General features: G+C 38.0%; 1 protein-coding gene across 3 annotated transcripts in view; it reads left to right on the forward strand.

Moving 5' to 3' along the window:
• Window positions 1-19169, forward strand: part of TBCD (tubulin folding cofactor D) — a 125628-nt gene that overhangs the window by 104467 nt on the left and 1992 nt on the right. For 2 of the 3 annotated variants that reach the window (XM_084492634.1, XM_084492633.1), the window contains 6 exons: window positions 6322-6443; window positions 7486-7563; window positions 13778-13867; window positions 14929-15016; window positions 15948-16057; window positions 19073-19157. In XM_084492634.1, coding sequence (XP_084348760.1) covers window positions 6322-6443; window positions 7486-7563; window positions 13778-13867; window positions 14929-15016; window positions 15948-16057; window positions 19073-19157 — 573 coding nt within the window. Of the gene's footprint in view, window positions 1-6321; window positions 6444-7284; window positions 7394-7485; window positions 7564-13777; window positions 13868-14928; window positions 15017-15947; window positions 16058-19072; window positions 19158-19169 lie in introns of those variants that run through there. The other variant, XM_084492635.1, reaches the window with a different exon arrangement.

Below are 19169 nucleotides of genomic sequence, written 5' to 3' on the forward strand. Positions count from 1 at the left end.
CAACCTGCTCTAGGGAACCTGCTTTGGCAGGGGGGTTGGACCCAATGATCTTTCGAGGTCCCTTCAAACCCCTACAATTCTGTGATTCCGTGAAATGTCTGTCTGAACCCTCTGCTCTTTGCAATCTCTATTTCATTCTTCTGTCTATGGACAGCACCTTATCATTGTTTCTGGTAGTCTGTTAAGCTGCCAAAATCTTCAGGACTCCAATATTTAATGTATCTGTCTGTCCTTCCATTACAGCTTGTGGTAGTTTCTGTGTTCTTGGTTTCAAGATATTTGACTTCTAACATTTTTGCTACTTGGTGTAGCCAAAGATGTAACACACAGAAGCAATATATTTGTGTAAGGACACAGTTCAGCAGGACACTACAGAGAAATACAAAACAGCAACAGAATACTTTGGACTGCCAGTAAAATCTTTAAATTGCAGTGGCCCTGTAAGAGAAGATAGTGGTCTAAAACATGAGGCAGCACCCCAACAGCGTTTGAGTATTTCTAAATAAGATTGCTGTCTGTAATAAAGAATGCTGGAAGAAGAGTGGTAGGTGTTAGGAAAGTTTTTGTTGAGAGGGAACAAAACAGCTCCTGCTGTTCAAAAAAGGAAGGAGGTAATCATTCATTTTGTCTCCCATGGCTTGCACTTTTCAATCTTACCACATGATATTCAAAAATACATCCAAATGATAGGTTTTGCCTGATGCCATAGGTTTTGCACTTGTAATCCAAAGATTTCCATATCCCTTTGGGTTTCATGTAGCTGAGGATTTGGTGTCTGCAAGTCTCATGTATTTAAACCAATTTTGAAAATTTTCATGTTTCTAAACTGGCAACTAATTACATAGCAACGGCTATTTTAAAAGTTTGAAAACGTGTTTATTGGTTTGTGACAGTAATTAGGGGATAGACAATGTAACTCTTAACAGATTTTTTAATAGCAGATGTGCACATGAAATTCGTCTTTTAGTCAAACAGTTAATTATAGGAGGCTCCACCGAAACCAAAGTTATTCTTATAAGTATAAAAGGAGAGGAAAGTTGTGGAGGAACAGACAGACGTTCTGACTACTAATGAAAGTCAAAGGAAAATTCTTATTCAACATTTTAATTTCTTTCTTTCTTCCTTTCTCTCCCTTTCTCTTCCTTTCTTTCTAGTTCTGGTTGTGCTTGGTTTTGCAAAGTGTAAACAGTTCAGTTACTTGTAGCTGCTTCGCCTCTTACCATCTGCCAGTATATTTAAGGAAAGCCTTCTGTAGCGTTTTCAAAATATGATTTTGAAATGTTAACTTTCTGTGACCCTGCATTTTTCTTTAACACTAAAGGCTTGTTCCTGTTAAAATATTCTCAAGGGGTTTGACTTTGGAAAGAAAGTGACCTAAGTCTCTTTCAAGCCATATAGAAGTGCAAGAGAGGCTCAAACTGTATAGTATTTACACTTGGGGTTAAACAGTTTGTGGTGAATTACATTTAGTATTTAAAATGTGATATATAATTTAGAATTGATGTCTTTTGTAATGACTTATGTTTGAAACTATTTCATCAAAGCCAGTAGTGATCTTTGCTGTATATCCAGGGACTCATTTAAAACATAAATTGAAAAATTTTAAGAGTTGGCCCTATTAAATCCATATGAAAGAAGCAAACTTTTAAAATGTTGAGTGAAGGAAAAGGGTTATTCGAGTATGTGTTTTGCAGTAATGTGCATGTTTTATAACTTCTTCCTTTTCTCACTGAAAAAATATGTACACAAATACACACATAGACGTAGAAGTTAGAAATTTAGGCTTTCTTGTATACTGCAAGACAATGTGAGTTCAAATGTTGGTTTATTTTTAAATCTTCTCAGGGTCTTAGCAGGAGAAAGACTACTGTAATTCAGTGGTCAGCAGCTTTTCTTCCATAGTTAAAATCGCTCAGCAGTATATTTAGCACGTACAGTTCTTTATTTTGCTTTTTAGAGAGATTTGCTGAAATGGGCTATAATGGAGTATCTCAAAAACATTGTGGTGGCAGAGTGGTTGCTGAAAGAACTCTAGTTCGAGCATTCGAAGTAATCTGAAAAAAGGGAAGATGTCATTCCCTCTGGGATTTGGCATTCAGCAGCATTGCCTTGGTTCAAAGGGCACTTTCTCTGTGTAAAAGAATCTTCTAATTATATATCTGGCCTGCAATAGTGCATATTTCTTATGGCTGCATAAAAAGATCTCTCAGTATACGAAGATCAGAACTGAACAATGCTGTTCTTTCTGTGCTTCACAGACCCTATAGTTTCAGGGGTCAGGATATAATTTCATGACTGTTAACTACATTACGTATAAAATCTTGCTAAAGCACAAAACGTACTGTGATTTCCCCACCCCCCACCAAGGAGTGAAAATTACTTTAAAAAATGTTATAGAATTTTTATGTAAAATCCTAAAAACCTTAAAAAAATCTATTTTGAATTTTATACATTTTGTCCTTGTACTGGAATCCAGTACAAGGATTTCACCAGGAGACACCAAAAATCTGTAACAACTACAGTAGCCAGCTCCAAAGGTATCCAATGAATTAATGTGTGTTAAATCACCCCCCCAAAAAAATAAAGCCCATCTGTCTCATACTGGTGTCAATATATTCTGTTTGCCAAATAGATAATACATTTTATGTTTGTTTTTTTGTCCCTTTTTTTTTTTTTTCCCCTCAAAACTGACTTATTTGCCTGTTACATTTGTGACTTTGTGCATGGCTTGGACAAAATATTGGGCTTTGAACAGATGAGTTAGTTGTTACAAAGGAAAATGTTGGGACATTTGTAGATAATGTGAAAAATCAGAACAAACAGTTCTGAAATGTCTGGTTACTGTGACTAATTATATGCAAATTACTGCATCTTTGGTTTAAAGGAACAGGTTCCAAATGCAGTTTTCTTGAATGACAGTTCTCCAGCAAAATACATTTGAGAATTATTTCTGGCATTCTTTTATTAAATGGAAAAAAAAAGTGTGAATTATTATATTGCTGCTCTTCTTAAAATATCACTGACTTGAACTTTAGAGTTACTGCTCTCCAAAGAGTTGATGAATTAAAAGGAATGCTGCAAGGAGAATGAGGGAGACATGGTTTCATTTGTGCTAAAATTTGAATGATATGCAGGGTTGTTTTTTTTTTCAAGTTACTGGGAGAATAGGCTACTGCCACTTCAGTGCTGTAAATTTGTCAAGATTAGAAATGATCCAAAACCAGTATAATTTATTGAGTGTAATTTAGTTTCTTCCACACGTGTTACAGGAATGTTCTGACCCTGAGTAGGTCTTCCTCTGTTTCAGTGCTTCAATGAAAACTGGAACATTTAGTAGGTATCTGTACATAAAAATGCTGATTTTGTTCAAGCTCTTCCAGTAGTTATTCACTTGACTTCCATCTGTGATGAGTTAGGTGCAGATCACTAAATTCTTTTTGACCCACAGTGTCAGCCCCCAGCTCCAGGCATGAAGGGTGGAGTAGATCAATTCCTCTGAGTTTTCCGTGGCAGCGAGAGGGAACCCTGAGCATCTGCAGTCTTTTCTGAAAAATTCTTTGATTTCAGTGAGATCGCTCCAGAAAGTGATCGATGTAATGTTAAAATCTCGTTCCTGATGTAGGCCTTGTAATGGGAAAAAACTGTCCACTTTCTCCCGTGCATAGACTCCAGAGGGGTAGTGATAGTTCCCAGGTCAGTAGCAGACAAGTATTCCCCCACTAGCAGGGCTGCTGTTCCTCCTCTTCGTGTCCTTGCTTTTGATAAATGCATTTTTTCTTTCTCTGCATTCTGGAGTTGATGTGTATTTGTATTATGGTATCAGATACCTGTTAAGATATCAGGGACTTTTAGAAGTCTGTGGTTAAAAGAAAGACTGATGACCATTAGGAGAGTATGTCAGTCTACAGAACATCTTCAGTGCAGCCTGTTCCTTCCCCATTGTGTCCCGCTGGCTGTTTTATCAGCTCTGTCCAAGATAGGACTGCTAAGTAAGAATCAGAGCCCGTGTGTGGACGGGGCGTGTAGCTGAAGGACAGCTGAGATTCAAATGCTCTCTTTACTCACCAGGTGTCTAAACTAATTTTCTTTTGGACAAATCCATCTCAGCTGTTGCCTTAAGACTCTTTTCAGAAGTATTGCACTTCAATTTTGCAACAAGTTGACCAGGAAATGATTTCATGAAAGTTTGTTTAGACACCTTACTTATACACAGTGTGCCTATCGAGAGCTGTATTTGCCTTCTCCCCTTGCTGCAGCTATACTTTTTAAGTGTCTCAATCATACTTTTCCCCCGGTTAAGGAGACAAAGCCTATAGGACATGAATTTTATCATCAAATGAACGGTCTCTTTGAACACCATCTGCCTTCAGATATTTGCCTATTCCTGAAGTACGTACTATTGGCTTAAATGACAGCAGAGGCAAGCTTTGACAAATGCTGTTTTTACTATGTTTCATAAGAACAAGGTCATTCTCAGGCTTCCTCTTAAATTCTTATCCAAAGCTGTCTGAGTTCCAACCCATTAACCTCCTAATTTCCTTTCCCGGTCCTCGTGCGGCCACCCCAGGGTAAGGTCGATGTCACACATTTGATATAGCGTGAATTCTGAGTTCTTGTGTAGATGAGGAAAAATTTTGGAAATATTATTTTCAGCAAGTACATGTGAGCAGTTAACATTATGGCTCAGATACTGTCCTGAGAGGTTATCAGGGGAAAAAAAAAAAAAAGTCTTTATCTGAGGAGGAAATACAAATTTAACGTGGTGATAAAATGTTAGCTAGATGTGTTGAAGTTTGTATGGTCTGCTCTGCCTATTTGGAAAATGTTCTGTTTATAAGTGTGTGGAGCAACCAGTTGATGTCCACACCCATATACCCATATTTTCATATAGTTTACTTTCCTGCTAATGAATAAACACCACCTTCCTTACAGTTTTTCTGATCATCCTGCTACTGTGTCTTGGTTTTGCACAGCCTATGTGTAGATCTGCTTGCCCTTTTCATTTGTGCTGGTACAACCTTCCTTTGAGGTAGTTTCTTTGAGGACGTTGGATGAATAGGATAGACAAAACAATTGCTGTATACCAAAGTGAAGGCCCAGAAGTCACTGATGAAGAGAGGTGGTGCCCTCCTATCACTGGAAACCTTTTTGGGTGCCTCAAAACCCCCAGCAACCAAACCAAAATCCTGAAACCTCTCCTTTTAGCCATAAACCTCAAGGGAGGTCAATGTATTAAAATACAAGTCTGCAAACTAAATTCCTAACTGTCTCAGGAGTGGAAAATCACAGTGTTAGTAGAGGCTTTCGTACCGCCTTTGGCAGCCCTTGAGAGTGTCCTGCTCACTGCTGGGGCCATAGCCAAGCTATGGGGCTGCCAGATGGGGCTTGCTCCCTGACACCACAGGTATGGCCGAGCTGTTTGGTTGCTGGGGTATTTGAGGTACCCAAAAAGGTTTTGAGTGACAGGAGGGTACCACCTCTCTTCATCGGTGACTTCTGGGCCTGCAGGCTGGGCTCCCTGGTAGCACGGCCATGGCTGAGCTGTGGGGCCTACAGGCTGGGCCTGCTCCCCGGCCAGGTGGAAGAGAAGGAGCTGGCCTGGCCCCTGCATGCACTGTGGTTGCTTGAAAGCAAGCTGGGCCCACAACAGCAGAGCAGTCATTGAGTGAAGGCTGTAGCCCGTGATATTTAACAGCTGGTCTGACCTAAATGGACTGCTTCCAGCTGAACCTTAAACATAAGCACTGAAACCTCCTCCTGCTGTTTTTCTAAACTAGCTGATTAGCATAGTGAAGTTAAACCAGGAGTCATTATTTCTGAGGTGTTTTTAATTTTTAACTGGAGTTTACTGATGGTTTGTGTGGCCTGGTGGAAAACACCATGTGCCCAAGAGCTTGCTGCATTACATCAGCCTGTTTAATAAATATTACCTCTTGAACTTCTTGTATGCTCTTTAAGAGCCATAACAATATTATTATTTAAAGTAAAGTAGGATAATCGTAGTGGTTTAGGGATGTTTTATTTTGAAAGACAGAAAATAATGAATCTTTAATGTGGTCTTTTTTGCTACAATGGCAGACCTTAAAAAGGATTTAAAAAACCCACCTTAAGCAAGGATTAATGAAAGTAAAATAGCCATCTTCCTGTCAAATGTTGATACTGAATTTATACACTCAGCCGCTGTTGGAAGAGTCTTCCAGCAGTGCAGGTGTACACCTCAGGTAGTAAGGGATAAGAGTAATTCTGTGGAGTCTATGTTTTTGTGTATTGCAGCGGGGTTTATTGCCTAAGCCTTCATATTTGAGGTTTCTTCTGTTGTAGCTCAGGTACTCTGCCCAGAGCCTTTTCGAGTACATGAAGAAAATCCAGAATGATTCCAGTGAAATGGAGAGTTTTTGTGAAACATTACTCAAGGTCTTTGAGGACAACCTGCGGAATGACCGGTAAAGTTTGTTTTAATTGATTTGTTTTTAATCATTCTTTGAGGAAGACATTCTTGACGCTTGTCTTACCAATATTTTATTTTTTCTTTTCTTAATAAAAATTGTATGCATAGAACATCTTTTTCACTGTGCCTAAATGAAACATGCCTGAACCATGTGAATTTGTTTGAATATAGTTATTTGGTGTGGCATACCTTTGGTAAAGTTTGTAGCAAAGGACTGATGCTAGAATATTTTGTGTTTACTGTAGTGTAATCTGGGGCACAACATGATAAACATCAATTTTTTATATGATGCGGTATTGGGGATGGTATATTGCTACACACTTTTCAGTGTAAGTCCTGTCTGTGTTTTACTTAAGTAGTGATTTTTCATGAATACTTGAAGTGTAATTCTCATGTGAGGATTATTCCTTAAAGGTAACTCGTTCTCCGTAATGAAATTTATTTCTCTAAGCCTTACCTACCAAACACGTATAACAGAAAATATTCCGTAGAAGAAAAACCCACAACTGTTAACAGAACTTTAGATTTTACTTTATTTTGTTTCTTTTCTCAGCTGTTGGAATGGAAAACATGACTATAGATTTTTTTTCCCACCTGACACATTGCGTGTTGGTTCATTTGGTAGTTACCTGCACTGAGAAGGTCTTGTAACTTTTGTTACATGTTGTGGACTATGTTGTTTAGATACTAGACAAAAAAATTATGTTCTACTTTTAATTTTGTTTTCAGTACCCTGCAAGTTTAAACCAAGCATGTTGTTAATTAGTTTTTTTTTTTTTTTTTTTTTTTTTTTTTTTTTTTTTTTTTTTTTTTTTTTTTCCTTTTGGCTGCAACAGAACGGCCCCTTCTCAGCCAAGGAGGATGATTTAGCCAACATACAGAAGTTACTGAGCAACCCTCTTCTGTGTAAATTAGAGTTCTAATTTAAACGTATGTAGGTAGATAGGAAGTTTCTTTCTTTGCTTCTAATTAAAAATAGTGTATATGTGTATGCCAAGAAGTTTATTTACATTGTTAAATCGTTTTTCTTTCATCAGGGTGTCTGTACCTCTCCTGACAATGCTGGACCAAATGCTGGCAAATGGCTGTTTCGATATATTTACCATGCAAGGGAAGTAAGTTGCTGAAAGTCTTTTTTGTTTATTTTTCACTGTGCAACAGGCCTCTTAAATCTTACGCTGACTGCTGCTGAATGCTGCTGTAGATGTGAGTGCATGGAGGTCTAAGCGTTTGTGTATATGGATAAAATACTTATATTTTCCTGAAGTATGACAGTTGAGATAAATTTTGGACCAGATAGCCTTGAAAAGGTCTTGATGAAATCTGTGACTTTCAAATCAGTGTAGAAGTTAGTTACTGTTTCACTGTTTAATGACCAGTAAATTAATCAAATTCAATTTGTCTGTTTCACCTGGCAGACTTGGGCCAGTATCAGATCCATTTAGCTTCTTTCCTTCACCAGCTTCCTAAATATGTGCTTGTTGGAGTATATTCTTCATTGTACTGTGAGCCTATAGCAATGGCAATATCATGTTATGGTGCTGCAAAATAACATGCCTACAAGCTATTGCTTCCAAAATCCTACTGCTTTTGTTAATGTGAATATCTCCAAAGAAGTTAATTAAGATTCTCATAAGAATAATCAAAAAGGCATGTCCCAGCTTTTCCACACCAAGTTCTGTCTTCTGGAAATTATTTAGATTAGGAATGGATAAATATGAATAAGGTACTCCAGTGTGAAATCATGTTTTTTTGCAGATGTTTCAAAAGAGAATGATTTTAATTTCAGTAATATTAAAATCTATTCTACAAGCTCTCATAAGCATCTTGGCACAGCTACAGATATTTGCAGTACTATACAATGTGTATCCTACCAGCATATATACTGGATTTGGAATCTGTTGATTCAAGAATTACTCACAACAGATACATTTGAAAAGATTTTATCATTCCAAAAGTTTTAGTTGAATCTACTTTTGTTTTCAAGTGTGTATTTAGATAATTAATCCCCTTTTTAATAAAGCAGTCCATTTTTCAATAACAATTTAAAATTCATCAAAAAGAGAACGAGCATTTCTTTTTGGTTTGGTAATCATGGCAGTGATCTGGAACACGTCAGCTCCAGTCTTCCCCACTGAGTAAGTCGATAGGTTATGGGTATAAATCGCAGGTAGTGTCTGTCTCCCACATGGGTCACTAAACAGAAAGCGTGTGGTAGGATTATTGCATAGCCATTTGCTGTGTAAGCGAGACTCAAATTCAGTCCTGTGGTGCCATTGTAATGCTTTATTAAAAAGGTCTGAAATAAAATCCAGGGGGATTATGGGGAGCAGGGGGTGGTTTTGAAGTTGATCCAAATGAATTTGATTCCAGTTTGATGATGAAACCAACAAAAAAAAAAAGTAAAAAATTATTTGTTACAGCCCAGTGGATCATTCTAATCGAAAGGGAATGAAATACTGTAATGAAGGGTAGAAAGTGGAGGAACTAATTATCATACTGAAGCTCTGGAAGGCCGACTCTAGAAAATTTGGAGACAGTAAGACAGTAAGAAAGAGAATTTAGTTCTTGCATCTGGCAGTTTTTGCTAATATCTAGGTTACCTTGTGGTTGAGAGGGTGTAATCGTGCTCTGTGTGTACTCTGCTGAGAGCCAAGCGTGCCTGGGTTTTGCTGTGCTCTAAGACCCTGCGTGCAGATCAGCTCTGTGGTACGTTATTTAGCTGGGTGAGCCCAAAATTGTCTTCAGTGGAACGTCTGCATTTTCTTACTTAGGCATATGGCATTTGGCTATGGTTAAGGGATGGATCCTGGCTCTGAGGCCTGCCTGAACTGTTGGCTGACACCTAATTCTCTTTGCATAGAAGAATATGGAAAAGCGTTGACTCTTGGGTCTGGTTTCTTGAGTGGGACTGGTTACCCCCTTTTCCTAAGAACCACGTCATAAAAATGCAGAAGTACAATGCAAAATGAGACTGAAACTGTTGTGTGGCATGAAAGGACATGTGTACACGCAGTTTCAAATACTTTCATATGAAGTGCGCCTATAGGAACAGGGATTGAGTGCGTGGTTGTTTCTTGAAGTCTGACTGCTGGTGAGCAAATTTCACCCTGCTTCAGTTCTGCAGTACACTTCTTGCCTGTCATGCAGCAAATGAAAAACTTCTCCAAGAAGCTGGGAATGAAACATTAGCAGTCCTTGGGGTGTTTGGCTCCCATTTTTTTCCTCCCCCTCATGTTTTCCCACACTGCACTGAGTCTAGGTTTAGCAAGGGAACTTAGGTTGTAGGATGTCCGGCACCAGCACTATGCCTGTACCCAGCTGCTTCATAGTTAGCTGTCACTTCATAAAAAGAAGTATTTGCAAATGCATTTCGAGGTTAAAAATAGATGTTGTGCAGTATACTGGGCCTTTTTTTTTTCATATAATAAAACATTACCAATCCAGAACAAGTAATACCCTACATGGCTTAATTGCAACAGGATTAATGGCTGTTGGCTGAATTAGTTTGACGTTAATTAGGAGCTCAGTGCTCCTGTTAGAGCAAAGGGCCACATGGTGTCACTCCCGCCTCACAGAGGTGCAACTTGCAGTGCAGTTTCCTGCCCCTTCAAGCTGTAGCTGATGGAAGTTTCAACGCACAGCGTTACGTTTCCGACATAGTTCTGTAGGTGAATTTTGGTGTTTGTGAAGTGTTGCTGTTCTCTCAGCAGTCTGTACAGTGGGGCAGGTGGAGCGCTCGGTGTTGCTCCTCTATTTGAAGTCCTTGTGTTTAAAGCAATCTGCAGTTGTCATGCTGGGCTCATTGCTCTGTCAGGGCCCTGCTGAACCTGCCAGCAGGGAAGCAAAGTGTTGAGTAAATACCTAGCACCCAGGTAATCAAAAGGCTATCAGAAGCAGCCTTTGTTGTGCTTGGCTTAGTTTGAGGCTGTACTAGGAAAAGTTCTGCCTGCCATTTTTCAGGCTGTTACTTCCCACTCATCCTTACCTGGCATAAACCTGCCCATCCGGCATTGGAGTTTCCCTCTCCCTGGAACCAGCAGCAGTGTTTTGTGTTGCTGCATGACGAATGGCATTAGGGAGCTGCTCCAGGTTAAAAATGCCCTTCCTCCAGTAAATTTCAGCTTGCAGTAGTTCCTCGATCTGTTCTGCTGCATGCTCATGAATTATGCCAAAATTAGGAAAGTGGTGAGGGGGAGGGAAACCATTTCTTTTGGCAGCAGTGCAAGTGTATATAGCCCTACTGTGTTTGTGAAACTGCAGGCATTCACCTGCTACTCCTCCTTGCTCAGTGTGCCCTTCCTGCCCAGACAGAGCAGTGGTTTTCAGTTGAAAAGCAATTTCTTCTGTAACTATGTTTCAGTTGAAATAATATTTTCTTGTGAGACTACATTTCAACGTTCCCAGATTTCTTCTCTGTGATTGCACAACCTGAAAACTCATAATTTCATCTCGGTGTGCACTGCAAATTTGGGAAGCCCTGCTCATAGTAGTGTGGGCAGCATTAGCTCCTTGCAGTGACCGCTGCAGGCACAGGGCAGCATACATGAAACACAGCTGTCATCAATATCACCAATCAACAACATCAATCATCAACTCACCAGTGGCCACTCTGAAAATACAGTGGTAACTGTCAGCTCCCTGCTGGTAGTAGGACAAGGCGTAGGGAGAGTAAATGGGGGCGAACTAAAGCCACTGGCAGAACTGGAACTGAAGCGTTATTTTCTGGTTATGGCTCCGGTAGCTGCAGGAGACGTTCTGCTGGCCTCAGCAGCGAATGATCATGAGAGAAGTTCAGTCTGCCAAGAGCCTGCATATATTGCTAGTTCCTTGGAACGTACTGTAAGATCAGTGTCATAGCACTCATTGCCCTGTAAATGTGAACAGAATAGCCTTTGAATGATAATTCAGGACCTGATGTTCTCTGGAATAAATACAAGTGGTGTTTGTTACCTGTCCGTAATCTGTGCGTTTCGCAGCAGAGGTCATGCACTGTGGATGCAGTGTCTTGCTGGTGGTCTTACAAAGCACTGTAAGATGGTATGTCCCTGCTGATCTCAGACGAATGATTTATATGTTATATGCTTCTGTGGATTTTTTTTAAAGTAGTTACACTCTTATTGCCTAATAAACTGTAGCATAAAAGAGCATGGCAGTGGCTGTCCTCTGGTTTTATGGCCACCCAGGTGATGTCAGCTGAACTGTTCAAACTGAGTTCACCTCAAGGAGGAAAAAAACCCATACGTTTTTGCAGTACCACGTGTGCCCAATTTACATAATGTAAAGACTTTAGACTGATCCCTTTTCCCCAGATGCTGACTCTGTTTCTGCTGGCACTGTGCCCACACAGGAGAAGGAATTTTCTCAATTTCCTTTAAAGAGGCCAAGCTATTTGAGTCATTTGAGATCACACGTAGGTTAGGTTTAGTTATTACAAATGTGAAATTGGCAAATGACAGAAAGGAAAGTGCATCTGTTTTAAACACAAAATGCTGCACTTAAGGTTATGTGTACCAAATTTATTCCAGATGCTCTTGTTCCAATTGGTCTCTTTGTTGCTATTCTCCTTAGCGATGTCTGTGTTGTTGAACCAATTTAAAATCTCACCTAATTCACTGTGTCGCTGTTGTCCTGTGCTGAAAGGCAGGCATGTATTACAGGTATTGTAATTAGTTGTCTACAAAATGTCTTTGTGTAATCATGGGGGAGTGGAAGGAAGGGAAATGTCACCAAGGTAAGAAAAAAACAGACCTTCCCTTCAGAAAGGGGACACTCTCTCCATCATCCACCTGGGCAAACCACGTCCTCAGACACATGCAGTCTCATTCGTGTATATGTCTTTCTTGTAATGTGTCTCATATGCATGTGCTTTCTGCACTTCTCATACTCTAAAATCTGAAAACAGTGCTGACATGGCTGCAGGCAGTGGATGGTGAGGAATTTGCTCTTTCAGCATCTGATGGGAATATTTTAAATCAGCCCTCCTGAGACTCTGCTTCTGGAAACCATGATCAGCTCTGAAAATCTCTTATGATACCTCATCATCAACTTTGAAAGTGTGGCAACTTTACTTGTTTAGTGTGGGTTTTTTTGTTTTTTTTTTTCAATGATACTGAGACAGCAGTAGAGACAGCATTCTTTAGACTAATGGATCGATGACTTGGTTAAAAAATGGAACAACAAACCAGGATTTGCCAGGATATGCCTTTTTTTTTTTTTTTTAGTGTAGTAAAAACAAAACAAAAACTCTCTTGTCTGGAAAACTACGTATAATAAGGTGCATTAACTTGACAAAACATTTTGTCCTGTAACCATCTTAATTTGTTTTAAATGTTGTATTTTTCAACAGATTGCGTGACAGTTTTTTTCCAATAATTTATATCCACAGTTTTGAATCACAGTAGCAGAAAATAAATGTTAGGAATTCTGCTTTCTGTTTTTCATACACAATACAGTGAAATTTCCAAAATACGCAGTCTAGAAGTAATTGTGCGCACTAGACAAATATAAAATAGTTTCTTCTGCATCTATGGCACTTCAGCTTTGAGTGTAATGAGTAAAAGATTAAATAATTTGTTCTGAAATAAAAGTAACATTCCCTCTTTACTAGATCCTTGAAATATCATAACAATACTTGTGTTTGTATGAGTATCTGGGAAAGCTGTAAGAATCGTATTTCCCAGACTGCAGAAAAAGAAGAATTTGCTCAATATATTTAAAGATGGCTTCATGACTTGTACACTTAACAGAACTGTAAGCGCTGGGTTTAATTATGTTGTCTGGCATCACTAAAGAATCCAGGCTCTGAGATGGTAGAGTATGTAAGAACAGTGTCTATCCCCTTTTGTGCCAAGTTTGATTGAAGGCCTTATGGAACCACCAAGGCACTACAATGTTCCGTAAACTGAATAATTTTTATTTGGTTATAGAATGCTCTAATTCCTGGCATAGTATTTCGGATTGTACCATACTTTGCTGTAAATGCAAACTGTGGCTAGCTGATTACCATGCAGATACTGACTCACTTTGGATAAAGGTAGTTCACTCCTCAGCACACAGGTAGTAGGAATACCAACAATTAATACTAATTTCTTCCCTTCCATAAAAAATTAAAATAATGTTCACAAGTGGTAGCCAAAGTAGCCTGTGTCTTTACCAAAAGCCCACCTAAAGCAGGGTGTGCTGCTCTGGAAAAAGTATTCACAAACAGCTCTGGGTAGTGTCTTTCCTCTCTTTTGAATGTTAATTTGGCATCTTTACAATCATCAAATGTGTTTAAAATTCTGCTTAAATCTATTTCATATCCTTTTTTTTCCTTCCCATTTCCAGCCATCCATTTCCAGTGAAGCTATTTAACCTTTGTAAAGAAGAGATCAAAAGATCCAAAGACATCCGGAAACTTCGCTCCAGCATAGGAGTGTGAGTTGATGAAATAAACAAAGAAAGTAATCTTTTGTCTGTATGTAAGGAGTGAAGAAAATTTAACTACAGAACATACTAAGTCTATTTGATGTGAAACATAAATGAAAAATGTACGCAGATACATGTAACATAAGGTTGTGTGAGTTTTATGTGTATCTTTTGGGTGGTTGAGGTGAAAACGTGAAAGATCTGAAAAAAAAATTAATTTTGAACTGTTGTTGACAATTAACTAATTTTGAACTGTTATTGACATTCTTAAAGATGCATTCAGTCATTTACTTTTTGCTTGCAGAGCTTGACTCACACATGCTGACAGTACAAAATATATGTAATTGAGTAAACCTTAACAGTTACACTAGAAATAGTTTAAAACACCAGCAAAATTATTATCTATTTTAGGAAAGAAAAGAAAAAAAAAAAACTAACGCATTTTGGATAGCAGAGAGATCAAACCAGAAATGTTTCAGTCAGGAAAAAAAGTACTGGGTGAGGAGGAAAAAAAAAAAGTCAAAGTATCGCAAAGCTGAATGAAATGTTCATTGGCAGAAAGTTGGCAGAATTATTGAGGTATAACTGTTTCAAGTAATGACTTTATTGATTTAATTATTTTTTTTGGCACTATTTTAAGAGTGCAGGAAAGCCTAAAATGAAAAGTAACCCATGCCTTCTATTTTTATTTCACTCTTACCTGCATCATACAAGATCATACCTTCAGCTTTTGTTTTCTATGGGAGAGCTTGATCCAAGATGTGTTTTTTTTTAGTGCACAGACTTTGGTGCTGCTGTCAATAGCTTTAAAACCATATTTGTATTTGGCATAAGTGTGTGGCATCTCGGTAACCCTTAAGAATTTCAGTACACTTACCTTCAGTGTTTGCTTTCCCACAACACAGAATATCAGCTGAGATTTCTCAGGAGCAGCAAAGCTTCCTCCTCTCTCCCCGTCATTTTTTCTAATACACATCTTCACTCTGATCCACAAAATGTACTTCTGCAGTGATAATATCAAGAGATATCACTCAAGATTTTTTTTGTCTATATTTTTGTATGTTTTCTAGGTTTTGTGGCCTGATTCAATTTGAAGGAGACATGAGAGAGAAAGTTCTGTTTCAATTGTTTCTCCTCCTTTGCCATCCGTTTCCTGTAGTAAGTATTGAAGATATTGTATATTATCAACTATCCTATTTAAAATAATTAGAAGTTAAACAACAACAACAAAAACTTAGCAATGCTGCTTTAATGCACCTGAAAGAGATATTAATGTATATAATAGGTTTTATTTCTCAAGGGTTTGCTCTCTGCAATGCTGCCACCTTAAACAGGCTACTGGATGCTGGCAGAATGCCTGGCTGGCATTCTGCATAGTGTTTTTTCACCTTCCATCCCTACTTTTATATTAGAAGCAATTTAGATACCTACCTTGTTTATTTCTTTTATGCAAAGCCCAGCACTGTGAAGTTGTGCTCACCATTAGGTCCTGAGGGCTCTGATCAGATAAATTACTGTTGGTTTTGCAACATTTCCGACAGTAGCAACACAGTTGTGGTTCTGGTTCAAGAACTAGTTTTGCCCTTTTTGTCAGGAAAATTTATCAGAAATTTACCTTTTTCATGTGAGTAATTGAAATGGCATAAAAATGAGTTACTACTTCTGAGTATGTGTAAGAAAAGATCTTATGTGGGATAGCAATCTTAGGCCTTGGAAATATTTTATTTTTGACTTGATGAAGTTTTTGAGAGGGGGTCTGTGTTCACTGCAGAAGACCTGGTAGCCCAGATTGACGGCTGCTATGGCAGCCAACTACGTTAAGCAGCTTTCTGTGGCTTTGGTGTTCAGGAGTTTTATCTGGGAATGTTGGCAGACCTTCCCATGAGGAAAGCGTTAAGGACTCTTGCACACTTGCATTTATTCCTTCTGAGGGACAAATCTGAAAAGGAAATATTTTTCAAAAGGTTCTTCTCTGACCCTCATTCCTTCTCCATCAGCCAGCACAAATATGAATGGAAATGCCCACTGGGCTCTTCTGTACAGGACTCTAGACACTTACTAAAGCTTTTCCCCTGCCTCTTCCACGTAGATACGGAAAACAACAGCCAGTCAGGTTTATGAAATGTTGATAACCTACAGCGATGTGGTGGATCCTGCCATTATGGACGAGGTTATGACCATACTCAGCGATACCAACTGGTAAGTGAATTTGTTCTTAGATAATAGTAAGAGCTGAAATAATTTTTGTCCCACTGAAGTTGAAACAAGACATCCATGTCTTTGAAGGCTGGTGGCAAGGAAGCTGCAATGGAGCAATACCTTCATTTTAGCTAGTTATAGCTTTTAGGCCATTGGTGAAAAGAGACCTCTAAAGGTCTATTATATTGTCCCACTAGAAGTGCTATGTATAATACCAACACTAAAGTAAAATATCTGTATTTTTCTACCAACATAGAAAGGGAGGAGATCTTGGAAATTCTCCATGGAACACAGAAACTGAGCTGTGTAAACAGGCAGACTTCAATCGCACAGTTTCTTGGCATTTATGAGCACAGGCAGGATTTTGGGAAGGATCTGTGCAAGCCGGAGAAAAACAGATCAAATCTCCCATGAAATGTTAATTGCTCAAAATACTACTATCGTTGTAGTCCTGCAAATTATAATTGGAAGCAGTTTAGACATTTACTTTTTTATATAATGTTATTTATTTATTTATTTACCTGCTGTTACCATTAATATTAGCTTCTTACAAGGGCAAGGAAAAAGAGTCCCATTCTTCCTGAGCAGAATTCAACAAAGCAGCAAGGTTATCTTTTACTGTCAGGAGGAGCTCATTCTGCCAGCACCTTTGGAGTGCTGACACTGAGTTTTGTTTTGTTTTTAGCAGACTTCTTACTTCAAAGAAGCTAAATGAATAAATCCATAAGGTGACAGGAGGAGGCCTACTTTGGGCTTTTTTGTTTGCTTGTTTTCTGCAGTCACTGGAAGTGTTTATGTAAGACTGCATGCCCTGGACATTTGAGGAAATACAGAGCTTTAAGATAATTAGTTTAGCTTCCCTTTTAAATATTTTTAAAACGTTTTTCCTTATTACAGATGACTGGGTCATGGGTCCATTTGCCCAACACCCAGTCTCAAACAGTAGTCAAAGTTAATACATGAGAAAGTGTTTTTAAGAACAGCCAGATATCAAAAATATATATCCTACTAATTGTTGCATTAAGTGGCTTTTTCCTTCATTGACATTTCATGGAAATTAACTGAGATGTCTTCAAAGAATGAGTCTACTGTAATGTTGTGGTTTACATATTTTCAGACTGCATGTTTACATCATTTAACTAGTATTTAATTTCCAGTTTATTTCAGTGCTTGAGCTTTAATAACTTTATACTTGAGAAACAAAATTAAGGTTTGTCATTGTAAGGGGTGGCTACTTCACATTTTTCTGAATTTTTCAGGACAAAATTAGAAAAAGTCTGATTTGAAAGAACTGGTTATCCACTACTCTGCTTACTTCAGTGTGTATTGATGGTTAGTGTTCTGTCCAGTGTGATTCAGTGCTTGCTTGTGGAATCTGAACTAAGAGCAGGCTTGCTCAGAAGTTAAAAGTTTCTTTGCTACAGAAAAAAAAAATAACAGAAATAATTGAGAAGGATTAGGTTGCTGCTGTCACAAAGGGATGTTTACAATACCAAAATTAGAAGTGGAACAGACAAAATTGCTACAGAGTAGGAGGGTTCTACTCGTATATGAGTTACTCATGAAAACAAGGAAATTTACTTCCTATAAGCCATTTCAGAGAAAAATAAATATTTTTCACCTTGTAATTTTTAAGGTGTGACTGGCTGCCTGTTTTATTCCCTTGCTTGTTTTGTTCCCTTTTAGCTCAGGGCTTGCTCTAATTTCCCAGTTGCAACATATCCGTTGCACTGATAGTAAAGGTGAAGAGCCAGTTTACTTAAATCTTGTTTTGTCATACTAGATTTGAACTGTTTACAAAATAAGGTATTTGAAGTCATTCCTGAGTGTCATAGAGAGCTGCTTATTATTTTCAAGTGCTCTCAGTGCTAAAGCAATCAGGGTAATTTCAGAATTAAAATAAGCATTAACATCAGGAAGCCTAATGAGCATTAGATATTTGAGGAAGGCGGTCATTTCTGGAATACACATATTTGAAACATTCTTTTTGTTGGAACTATGAAGAGTTTTTCATAGGATTCTGTAATTCAAAGTTGAAAGAAATTAAATAATAATTTTTGTTTAGCTATAGGAAGGTTTCCAAAATTAAATGTGACAAATGACATGATTTAGTGATGGGACGTGGTAGGTCAGATTGATGGTTGGACTTGACGATCTTGAAGATCTTTTCCAACCTAGATGATTCTAAGACTAAATTGTCCCAGGTGTCCAAACGGAAATACATGTATATTCAAGGTTATTTTTAATTTATTTGTACTTTGTGCTTTTTTCCATAGTTTTGGAATCAGTTTCTGTGCTAAGAGTTAATTTTTAATAGCTCACGTACACTCACTACTTAAGAAAAACATATCTACTGAATTAGTGAGCAATATTAGCAGGATCACAGCATTTCAGTTAGTGCTTGCAACATGGAAGAGACGTGTGTTTGGATTTTCATCATTTTGGAGCTTTTTGTAACTGGCTGTTTAGGAAAAACAACAGTTGTTTAAGAAAAACAACAGTTGTCTTGTAAGCACCACGTTATTTCAGTAACTTTTTAAAATACTCACTAGCATTTGGTCTGATCCTTTCTACTTCAAGAGAAAGCTTTCCTAGATAGCAGAATGTTTTCCAAATCTAGTGACATTTAGTTAAATTCTTGATGTGATATTTTCTAAATCAAAAAAGAAGCTATAAATTTAGAGAACAAATTTGTGAACTTCTAATCAAGAAGTTTCTATGAAATTTTTTTATTTTTTTTTTTTTAAATATAATAGTCTTACTCATTTTACTAGTAACTGTCAGTTCGTGAAGACTTGTTGTGTATTTATGGTATATCAGGCTTCAAATGCCATGAAAAGGCTACATTATTCTTAAAATAAGAACACAACATGAACTTCTAGTTTGAAATGTACTTGAAAGAATAGACACCTGCGTAGTGATATAATAGTGAACAGGTAGCTTAAGCAGTTGTATGTATGCAGCCAACTTCATGCTTTTGTTTTTGAATTAACTGGAAGGTATTTCCTCATGCAGGGAAGCTGAACTAACAGTAGTAAGAGAGAAACGCAACCTCCTCTGTGATCTCATGAAAGTGCCCAAACCACAGCTAGTATCCAAGGTAAAGTATGGA

This window comes from Aythya ferina (genome assembly GCF_964211825.1).
Source record: "Aythya ferina genome assembly, chromosome: 18".
Lineage (NCBI taxonomy): Eukaryota > Metazoa > Chordata > Aves > Anseriformes > Anatidae > Aythya > Aythya ferina.